The sequence below is a fragment of the Theropithecus gelada genome, chromosome 17 (genome assembly GCF_003255815.1).
Source record: "Theropithecus gelada isolate Dixy chromosome 17, Tgel_1.0, whole genome shotgun sequence".
In the NCBI taxonomy this organism is placed as follows: Eukaryota; Metazoa; Chordata; class Mammalia; order Primates; family Cercopithecidae; genus Theropithecus; species Theropithecus gelada.
The window spans coordinates 12,203,572-12,215,778 of record NC_037685.1 but is presented as its reverse complement, the minus strand read 5'-3'; the positions used below and the strand labels follow the sequence as shown (position 1 = coordinate 12,215,778).

The window sequence follows — 12,207 nt, the reverse complement described above, 5'->3', positions numbered from 1 at the left end:
TCAACCAAGGATGCTGACGGTGGTCTCGCGCATTATGTGGCCAGATTCGTGAATTGTGACTCCCTTTATGCCAATTATATTTAAAAAATAAATCCCCTAGCTGGGCGCAGTGGCTCATGCCTGTAATCCTAGCACTTTTGGGAGGCTGAGGCGAGTGGATCACGAGGTCAGGAGTTCACAAGACCAGACTGGCCAATATGGTGAAACCCTGTCTCTACTAAAAATACAAAAATTAGCCAGGCGTGGTGGCGTACGCCTGTAATCTCAGCTACTCGGGAGGCTGAGGCAGGAGAATCACTTGAATCTGGGAGGCGGAGGTTGCAGTGAGCGCCACCGCACTCAAGCCTGGGTGACAGAGCGAGACTCCGTCTCAAAAAATAAATCCCTGTCTTAAGTACATACGAGTTCACTGTGGCTCTTCTACAAATGTGTGGAATTGATTTCTCACTAACTGCCCTGATCAGACCCTTTATTGCAGGTAAAGAAGAAAAGCACAACATACATCTTTTAGGCACTTTTTATTTTCCAAAAAAAAATGTCGTTAATATATAAACATCTCATTCTCTCAAAAAATTCTACAACTATACAGCTGTTTGCTCCATTATTTGCATAGGAAATGACCACAATACAAAAATAAGAGGGAAAAAGAAGCAAAACAGCAACCAATTTATGCTTTTCATGTAGGTGTGTTTCCACGTATAAACATTTTGAAGCCTCTTACAAAATTATTTACATCGTTTGTCATCTATTTACATGTTTTAAGAGCAACTTTTCTAACAAACAAAACTATAATTTATCAAGTTATGAAAATTGTCTTCTAAAAAAACTTACTATATTACCACAAAATAAATAAAGATAAACAATATTTTAAAAACAAAATTAAATTTTCATTTCAATTAAGACCCCTTTTGGCATTTTGCTTATTTATTCTGCCCTTTGGTTAACAGCATCAGCATCACATTACTATTTTATATTGCATATATGTAGCACTTGCTTCCTTAAGTTTTCAACATATCATTTATATTTAAAGGCAGACACTGAGTCAGTATTAAGAGATTAAACTGCACTGTAATTTAGATAAAATTACTGTGTCTCACTGTATATTACATGCAAAATCCACATAAATTGTCATTTAACCAACAGTACTGCAGGAGCGAACATCTCGATATATGAAAACTGCATCATCAATTCAACGTTTCGGTACATGAAACTGCATCGTAAATGCAACATTGTCATATGTGAAAACGACATCATAAGTCCTTCTTTTTAAAAATGACATTGCGTTTAGCTTATTTTAAGAGGTTGAACTTTTGTATTTTGTAACTATCTTTAAGCTCTTCAGTTTATAATTCATATAAAACGCCTTTTGTATTTAAAATAATCCTATTTTAATCAGTGCATGAAATTTGCTTTTTTAAAGTTCATTTGAATGATTATTCCTTCCCTCTAAAGAAATGATTTTGGTAATGTTGAGAGGTATCTTACCACAAATTCTAACTGTAAGTGTATTTACGGTTATTTTCAAAAGAATTATGACTTTTCCCCAAAAGAATCCTAAAAAACTTGTAATAAACCTATAAAGCTGATTTGCATATTTACAAAATTTTGAATAGCAAATATAGGCAACTCATATATTTTTTAAAAACCCACACATTTGTTCAATGGCTATTTGTGAATTGCCAGGTACACTGTATACCTCTAAGGAATTATCTACTATTGAAAAAAACTACTCAATGCCAAGTAAAATCTTGACATACAATCCATTCTTCTTCTGGTGCCTGCCAACTGATTTGTTTACTGAACACTGTCACATTAAATGACGGTGCCTAGGTAAAAATGCTGCACACACTCCCCTCCACCCCCACCCCTTACCCATGTTGAGATGTGGCTGCCTGTCATGAGATGAGATCTGCTTGAGTAAAGCCATATACATTACAGCAAGCATTCCAGATTCTTAAAATGACCAAACACTTTGGTATTAATACAATGTATTCCCTGTTTTCTCAAATATACAAAATATACATTTCCAGTTTTTGTTGTTTTCTTTTCTTTCTTTTTTTATATATATATATATATATATATAGGAACAGTTAGGTTTGTTGTTTGAAAGGGAGCCCGGGGACCTGGAACGGGTCGGGTGGCATGGGCAGCGCTCAGTTCTGATGCCTCTTCATGTGCAGGGCCAGGTGGTCGGAGCGCGAGAAACTGCGGTTGCACACCCCGCACTGGAAGGGCTTGGCGCCTGTGTGCTTCCGGTAGTGGCGGGTCAGCTCATCCGATCGCGCGAACCTCCAGTCGCAGCCTTCCCAGGTGCACTTGTATGGCTTTTCACCTGTGACAACGAACAAAGGAGGTGAGGCGGCCTGCTTGTAATGCAAACATCCTAGATAACACTGGAGAAGGAATTTCAAAGAAAAAAAATCTTGGCCAAGCGAAGGAAGGAAAGCTCATGAATTCCATTATGAGTAAATACATATCAAAGCCACTCAGAGTAAGCTAGTTAAGAGTTATTTCTTATAACCTCCAAGTATTTTTTACCTTATAAAGAAAAAAGCATTTTGTGTACCTTTGAACAACTGAAGAAAAGCAATTTTAGGCAAATGCGAAATGATTCAGTGCCCTTATTTTTATGTACTCCTACACACATAAATCCAGGAAATGACTAGATGAGCCTGAGTGGCTTTATCATTATTGTGCAAATACAGTTTCTATACCAACAAACCCAAATTAAATTATTATAGGACTAATGGCTGTAAGGTGGATGAGGGAGGAAAAAATTCAGAAGCTGTTGCACGCATCACCTATACAATGAATTTCATGTACCACAATTGCTTAACCAGAAACTGGTACTAGATGTTTCTAAATTAGCCAGGTTGAAGCTTGCAGCTCATAAATCAGTTCACTTGAACACATGGCCTCCAAAATGGACTATTAGGGCATTCACTCTTTGAGATTCACACACATCTTCACACCCTCTTTTTGCAGACTGAAGCAAAACACTCTGGTACTGATAACTTCACATTGGTAAAAAGGTTAGACCATGAAACAACTGTAACAACTGTGACATTTGTTGACTTGTATTTAGTTTTCCTTTGTCAAGTGTTGCGCCCAAAATTCATTCTATAAACAATTCGCCAAGCATCTATTATAGGCCAGGAACTGTCCCAAATACTTGCGATACAACGGTTAACAAAATAAAAACGGCTGGCCTCATGGAGCTTACATGTGTAATATACCTCTGAAAGTCTGAAATTGTTCAACCTACCCATTCCATTCATCCACAGTTCTCTTCCCTTGAGTAGTGAGTTGGTATGTTCCTCCCTCCCATCTTGTAATGTATATTATTCCTAATGCTCTCCAAAGTTTGCCAGCTGTTTAACTTTCAAAACTACTAAATATTCATAATGTAGTCTTAATTCGCTGTTGGTGAATGAATCCTACTGGAGATCATGTATTCCAGTAGGAATAAATACCAAAACGTTCTTTCAGTGAGCATTAACTAGCAGTTCCTACATTTATGATATTATGATTTTCTATGAATTTTATTTTTTTGATAAGAATTTGTGAGATAAATTTGTACATTAAAGTATTATTGGCTTACTGCTGAGTTTCATACAGATACCTTTTTACCTCTTAAACTCCCTTACAAAAATGTTTTCTTCTGAGAGGGAGCAACCTCAGAGTTGCTTTGAACACTTGTTTAGTTCTGACGAAACAGAAACTGCACAACCTTTCTGCCTAATTTAGCAGTATCATGTTCAGGAAGTTGTAGGATTAACCAAGTCAGTCTAAACTTTAAAAGACCCTGTCCTCATCAACTGAGATTTCTACAATTTGTGGTTAATATTTTCGTTGTCCTGATAACCACTCTGACTCTCAGACAAAATCCCATAGGGACAAAGAAGAAAGTGCCAAAACAGACCACATGAAAGTGGTCCCAATTTCCTTCCCTTCAGATTTCACCTGCATTTCCCATAGTATGGAACTGCTGTGCCATACTTCCTCTCTTCTCTCCTCTGCCTCTGACTCAGACAGTTTTGGTTTTAATTCCCTTTCTGATTCCTATCAATCCACTTTAAAAACGCACATCTCAATTCTAGAATTTTTCCTCCCCTCATAGGAAATTCGAACCAGAAATTTAACTTAAGACATTCAAGCCTTTTATGAAACAAAGTATAGATCACGTTCTTGCACTTACAATCACATAAAATATTTGATATATAAAAATATTTTAACACCAGTAGTAAATATAGATATCACATTTATAGATGCAAATCATCACAAAAGATAATTTTGCACAGTACTATTAGTTTTTGTTCCCTGTGAAAAGTAAACCACAGAAACAAACATATTGGTTAAATACTTTACTGTCATTTAATGGAAAGAAAAAGCTATTTCTGATGTCTGAGACAAGGAAAAAAATTCCTATAGTGCTCCCAATTTTAAAAGAAATCATTCTAGTCTTTTGAATTTAATAATTAAATAGCAGAACTGAATTTTCAGAGTTTATGTAAGAAACAAGGGACACTAGACTCTTTTTGTTCACTATTTTTATTGGCTATGAAGCAATAAACTGCACCAGTATTTTTTAAAGTTTACTTTACTGATTGCTTGAAATACGGTAGCCATTAAAGTTTCTAAAACATTTGGGGTTTTGCTCTCAATTTATGCACATCTATAGATTATTCAGCCAATAATACTACCAGTGTCTGGAATGTTAGTTACTGGGGCCAAGTCTTACCATAAAAGTAAGGACAACTATCCCCCACTTGGGGCAGTTTCTATGGGATTTGTTCAAGTGTCAACACCGTTCAAGTAAAACATCGTAGAGGAAGCTGGTACCCAATTTCTGGCCAAACAGCAGACTTGGGCCTTTCTTCCTCAGCCAGAAACACTATGCACAGTACTTCTGGGAAACCAAACTGACTTCCTTTAAGTTATATTTCAACAGGATAGAGCTTTCAAAAGTTTAATTGGATTTTTACAGAATCTCTTTCCAATACCACCAATTTAAAATATTTAGTTAAGCTCTTTCAACATCAACTGTATTTTTAAGTTCTCATGCTGTTAACGTGAAACTTTCCAAAGGCAAAAAGAAAAAAGTGACAAGTTTGTACAGCACAGAAAACAAGCTCCAACTTTATCTCAAAGTATGTGTTTTCTCATTCTGTTTTTAAATTACAGGAGTATTTTGCTAGAATCTCTAATCTTTGAAAACTATGTTCAAGTTAAACATACATACTATCCATGCTGATAAAGTCATTAACATACTTTACAAAAATGTCAAGCAGAAACATTACCAGTAAAAAGAAAAGGGAGCAGGCACCAGCAGCCATGGAGCACATACTCCAGAGCGAGGTGCTTCTCATTCTCTCGCTTCCTCACAATAACCCCGTGAGTTAGAAGCAAAACGATGAGCTCCACATTAAGAATCCCGGTCTGCCACTTTTCCTTAATGTTCCACTTAAATCTTCCATTAGCAAACACTAATACACTCTCTTTGAATGATTTAAGGAACACATACATATTGTTCAAATTTATTTCCATATTCTAAAGCCACTTGTGAAGGTCAGCCAAGGAATGGCTTAATGGAATCACAGCAGGCCTTGCACCCCAGATGATCTGAAACACAGGGCACAACTTGGCAGAGCCAGCCTCTGTGGGACCTGCGGGGTCCTGAGCACTGTTCAGTCAGGTATTGGCAATTCCCAGGTATCACCTAACACCTAACAATAGCTCCTTTCCCCCAGGGTAACTGAATTTCAGTGGGTTAGTGGAACATGTTTGTAAGCCATTTTAAAAATCCTCAGCAACAAACTGAAAATTGTCTTTTTTTTTCCCCCCTCTGAACAGATTTTAAAATGACTTCTGAACCTATCACAATGGAATGGGAATTTTCTCTGCTCTGCTGAACACATTCAATAGACTCATACCAAGGCCTTACCCTAAAATGTTCTACATAGATTCTTCTAACGAAAGAACAAAAATCACTGATGGAAATATTTATCTTAAAAGTTATTTTAGATAATTTTTTTTAAGTTTATTGTAGCAAATTTGTACATCGGTTTCCTTTCTGGTGACTAAAAGACAACTCAATCAATAAAAACTAAAATACCATGAGAATTAAAGTCACTGTTTATTAGTGAAGGTGTAACTTGTACTAAATGCCTTGCAAAACACAAATAAGACTTAGTTTCTGGCCTCAAAGAACTTAAAAATCTGTATCTTGTTCTGGGAACCTAAACAATGTAAACTTTTAAAGTAGAATAAATTATTTCAACCTAATCTAAACTCTTAGAACTTAAGAGTCCTTGAAGCTCAAAATGAGCTCTTATTTCAAGAGAAAAATATTTTCATGCAATTCAATAATAATTAGATTTTTCCCATCATTTGAGACTTACGAAATTTAGTCTCTGAAACAGGCTATTAGATTTGCTTCTAAAAACCAAAAGGGAAAAAAATAGGAAACACTTATTAAAGAAATTCATAGGAGAATGATTTAGGTATCTAAGAAAAGAGATAAAGTAGGATGATTTTAGTTCACTAATTCATATTTTTATATCTATGCCGGTAATTTTCCATCCAAACACCTTCTATTAAAAACTCATTGTCACAGATTTCCTATACTTGGAACAGAAGGTCCATATCAAAGATTAGTATGATTAGCATTGGCCGGGCGCGGTGGCTCAAGCCTGTAATCCCAGCACTTTGGAAGGCCGAGACGGGCGGATCACGAGGTCAGGAGATCGAGACCATCCTGGCTAACACGGTGAAACCCCTTCTCTACTAAAAAGTACAAAAAACTAGCCGGGCGAGGTGGCGGGCGCCTGTAGTCCCAGCTACTCGGGAGGCTGAGGCAGGAGAATGGCGTAAACCCAGGAGGCGGAGCTTGCAGTGAGCTGAGATCCGGCCACTGCACTCCAGCCTGGGCGACAGAGCCAGACTCCGTCTCAAAAAAAAAAAAAAAAAAAAGTATGATTAGCATTTGTAAATGCATCTAATTATTTACCAGATAACACCATCAATATTGTGCCCATTCAACCTAGGGAAGCTGATTGCCAAAAACGAAAAACAAACAAAAAAAAAACAATGAAAGAGAAATTCCTTTCCTTTTCTCCTCAATTCATGTTTATCACTTTCTTTAAAGTCCGATACCTCACCCCTTCTAGAAAGCCTCTGAACAGGCCAGGAGAAATCATTTCACTTTTCTGTATCCCCATCACTTAAATTTCTGTTGAGCTATCGATTTGCACCTGCACATATACTGCTTTAGGAAGGCTTCGAATACTTGTATTTTGCCTCCTTAACTAGCTTTTAAAGTTCTTCAAGGGCAGAGACTATCTTCTATTCCTGCTGTAATGCCACACTTTCCCTAATGCATCTTGAAAACAACTCAGTTATTCTGATTAATGAAAAGGAGGGAAGGCATAAAAGGTTCTTTTCAGGCTGTCAGCTTTTTCTTCTTCTGTGGACCCTCCTGCAGCAGGGCTTTGCCTGGCTTTGCCCTGCCTAGGACCACTGAGGGTAATCAGATAATATGCTTTTAGGTGAGAACCATGTTTTGAGCCTCTTCCGGAGAAAATAATCAGAATCAGTTATTGTCCATTCTGAAGTTATACAGGGATAAATAAACTCTGTATAAACAAATTTTCCTACGTAGAACTGGACTGGACTTCAGGAAAGCAAGGCATACTAGAGCCCTAGTGCCGGTCAAAGGCAGTGAGGGGACTTCTCCCAGGGTCAGAAAGCACTGATCTGCCAAACCCAAAGAGGGAATAGGTGGGAACACGATGTCAGGGGTTACACTTACAGTCTACATCCTAGCAGATGTCTGGAATCTCTGGACTCCTGAACCACTGCTACTTCTCCTCAGGGTTCCCAGTAAACATTATGAAGACTATCCCCTGTCATTAATAGAGTTAATGAAATGAAATACCAATTCTTCAAGTCTCCTGACAACGAGACAACACTCGGATTCACTTTCTTACTATGGGAGTTCACACTGACATTAAAAAGTGTCGAAGAATTTCATCTTTTTTTGGGAAGCAAAACAGAAAAATCCTCTATTTTCATTTTTTCCCAGTATGGAATGAGTACTAGATAACCTTCCCTTTAATTTGCACTTCACATGGTGACCCTGACTAGTAGGTCTCCTCCCAACTCGTAAAGGTTTACCTTTTCATAAAGTAGCCAAAAATAAATTTCTTCTTCTGTATAGGTATTTTTTGGTAAAAGTTACCTACTGTGTCCTACTAAAACTGTAACTTATCCTTAGTAAGAGCTGTTGTTTGAGATCTTTGAATATAAATAATACTGGCTAACAGACTAGGAACGCTGCTACGGAGGACTTTTACTAAAGTAGGACATTATTTCTAATCTTTCACCAGAAATGATGTAGGTCATCAAGTAAACAGCTACTACATTCTATAGGACCAAAAATATCTGCCAAATTCTTGGGTGACTGTATTATTATTTTTTAAAAACATTACTCTCTACTTTCAAGACTAATTACTTCTATCTCCACTCCAGCAATTCTATTTAGTCCATTTATGAACGATCTTCTCCCACTAGGTTAAGAATAAAAGGGCAAGAAGAGATTATTTGTATTTGGATTCTCCACAAAACCAGTAAAAAATATTTGCTGAATCAAATTATACTTCTTAACCTTTGATAAGCTTTATCATCTCTAAACAATGTTTAATCAATTTCCTATGTAAATGTTTTTCAGATGAAAGAACAAGTCCTAAAAGCAAAGTTTAATCTTCCCAGTGAGTCATTAAAAAGAAATTGCTTCTAAGAGCTTTCATGCTCATAAATACCTTTCCTGGGGTCTGAACCAGCAAGTCTCTTAAGCTACTACTTAAAAAAAAAAAAAAAAAAAATCTGTTTGAAATTATCAATACAGAAAATAAATTTCAAAGCTGCAAATGAAAAAATTGAAAAGAATGAAAAGAATGTTTAATAAAATCTAACACAAATGTGATACTTCCTCTGAAATAGGTTTCAAATAGAGACTCAAAAAACCATTGAGTCCTAAATCTCTTCCTGAAAAAAGTTTTTGCCTGGGTTACCTCTACCAATAAAACAGATTACACATGTAACCACTATTAATATATTTCTCGATTCACATTGTAAGATCTCCATCCATTAAGGCCCAAAGTGAAAACCTTTGTATACAGTTTTCCTAAAAAGCCTTTTACCCTGTTCCCACAGTTCCACACACACAAAAAAAAGAGTAACTAATAATGTTCAGAACATTGAATGTTCCTTTTAGTAAGTACCTACAATGAAAATATCTTTATTGTCAATATTATCGATTATTATTATTTTATTTTTTTGAGACAGAGTCTCGCTCTGTTGTCCGGGCTGGAGTGTAGTGACACGATCTCAGCTTATCGCAACCTCCACCTCCTGGGTTCGAACGAGTCTACTGCATCAGCCTCCCAAGTAGCTGGGACTATAGGCATGAGACACCATGCCCAGCTAATTTTTGTATTTTTAGTCGAGACAGGGTTTCACTATGTTAGTCAGGCTGGTTTCGAACCCCTGAACTCAGGTGATCCACCTGCCTCTGCCTCCCAAAGAGCTAGGATTACACGTGTGAGCCACCAGGCCCAGCCAAATATTATTGAGATTTTAAAATCAAAAGCTATACTTAATATATTCCATGAAAAATGACTTTGGAGCAAAGACGTAGAAAGGAAATCTTTTTTTTTTTTTGAAATGGAGTCTCACTCTGTAGCCCAGGCTGGAGTGCAGTGGCATGATCTCAGCTCACCGCAACCTCTACCTCCTGGGTTCAAGCGAGTATCTTGCCTCAGCCTCCTGAGTAACTGGGACTACAGGCATGTGCCACCACACCTGGCTAATTTTTGTATTTTTAGTGGAGATGGGGTTTCACCATGTTGGCCAGGCTGGTCTCGAACCCCCCCTGAATTCAGGTGATCCACCTGTCTCGGCCTCCCAAGTACTAGAATTACAGGTGTGAGCCACTGCGCCAGGCCCTAGAAAAGAAATTCATACCTAAGGATTTTTTAGTACCCAAACTGAAACTCAATATATTCAGCAGCAAATCTCAAGTAGAGATTTATATAAAGTATACCTAATAACATCTTACTACACACATCAGTAGGCAATAAAGTCTTCTGCAAAAGACAGTAAGGCAGAAAATGGGAATGTAACCCCTTTACAAACCGGGCTTCCACTAAAAAGTCTTTCCAGGACTTAATGTGGAACTCTTTCCTAAACAGGGAATCTTGAACACAGTGCTTTAAGAGTCCATTCTGTGCGCCAGGCACAGTGGCTCACGCCTGTAATCCCAGCACTTTGGGAGGCTGAGGCGGGTGGATCACCTAGCTCAGGAGTTCAAGACCAGCCTGGCCAACATGGTGAAACCCCGTCTGTACTAAAAATACAAAAATTAGCCATGCGTGGTGGCAGGCACCTGTAATCCCAGCTACTCGGGAGGCTGAGGCAGGAGAATCGCTTGAACCCAGGAGGTGGAGGTTGCAGTGAGCCGAGATCACACCATTGCACTCCAGCCTGGGGACGAGAGCGAGACTTCATCTCACAAAAAAAAAAAGAGTCCATTTTGTGTTCCTATGTTATTTGTACAATGTTTCCATTTTCTCTTATGGGCATGTTTCAAATTGTCCTTTTCCACTGTCAATCTCTAGTAAACCACTCTGGGATCACTTAGTATACACAGAATAGGCAGCACATGGAGTCTGGGTCTGAGGAATACTTGAGCCAAGTGTGTGCGCTGTTCAAAGACTTTCTTTGTACAAATGCTAATTTCCTGCCCTGTTCCAGACAGCTGAAACTGGGGGGGAAAAAAATCTAGAAACGTTACCGTACCCTGATTTCCCAACAGCTTTAGCATATTCTCTAAGGTTAAGTGCGTATCCACGCACATGAAGAGAACCGCTAGGACTTCAAACATTCTGTGTTGAGTTCGTGGCTTACTTTTTCAGAATGTTTTCTCCAGAAAGAACTTTTTAAATTTCTACAAATTTTTGTTTGAGGATACAGTCAATATTTTTTCCTACTGATTTTAACTTCTTTCGGCCTCAAACCTTTGCAAACTTGACATTATTTTAAATATTCATTATGATATTAAAGAAAAAAGTAAGGTATGTCACCATGTAATACTGGTTGCAATAGACAGTGCATCAGTCATGTTGATTTATGAAGACAAAACAGTATGTGACTCTTAGGTACTTGGGAACAACTTTAGAGTGACGGCAATGTGTTCCGTCCCTTGTAGAAATCATGAAGCATATAAACTTCAGTAGAAAGTTCATTTAAATGCTGTTAAAAGTACAAGTATTTTGAATTGGAAATATACCACTCATTGACACTGTTGCCTAGAAGCAGTCATAATTATTTCTCACCAAAGGCATAAATGTATACACACACATATTACAAATAACACATGCAAACATCCACATCTATAAGGGGTGCTTCTACAGGCCTTATGCTATATTATGTATGTACAGATGTAAATAAATATAATTGTTCTCTAGAATAGAAGCAAATTATGTTTCCAGTATTGTCTAATCACACAAAGAAGACAGAACTTTGTATTATTTATATGCGATGTCCTGATAAAGAAATCAAAGTATATGAACTTAGAAGACTTGAATGCTATACTTCTGGTTTAAGAAACTGATATATCATCTACTCTGTCATCTCAGATTACTTAAAAAGTTCTGTTTTGTTAAGACTATTATTTGCTTAGGTTCAATTTGCAACCCAAGTTAAAGAAGCATTTACAATCTAAAAATCCAGAAGAAGTAATTAAACGCAGATGTAGGCTGTTTTCATTGCTTAAATTATTTTTAAAACATAAGGTAACTTGACATTTTAAAGCAATTACAATTATTTTCCAAAGAAATGCTAGGGTGCTTCACATTCTGCCTGTAAAACGGCAATCGTTTAAAGAGTATTTTATGTCATCAAATACAACTGTTGTGTGGTTTTTAAAGTCCTCTGATAAATGGTCCAAGAGGGAGGAGGAGGACAGAAAGAAAACCCAAAAAAGCTATTATATAAGTGAAGTAATTTAGAAAAACTGTTCTAACTGTTCCACCTGGGCCTTAAAGGGAAGAAAAAAAAAGAAAAAAACACCTTTGCTGGCTTCAGATACATTAATTTAAAAACAACAGGCGGGTATGGGTGGGGAGGATGCAATGAGAGAACAGGTAA

At 37.3% G+C, this 12,207-nt stretch overlaps 1 protein-coding gene across 3 annotated transcripts in view; it reads right to left on the bottom strand.

Moving 5' to 3' along the window:
• Positions 1–503: 503 nt before the first annotated feature.
• KLF5 (Kruppel like factor 5) overlaps positions 504–12,207 on the bottom strand; it is a 22,674-nt gene continuing 10,970 nt past the window's right edge. For all 3 annotated transcript variants that reach the window (XM_025364688.1, XM_025364686.1, XM_025364687.1), the window contains one exon: positions 504–2,332. In XM_025364688.1, the coding sequence (XP_025220473.1) occupies positions 2,154–2,332 (179 nt within the window). In that variant the 3' untranslated portion in view covers positions 504–2,153. The remainder of the gene's footprint in view (positions 2,333–12,207) is intronic.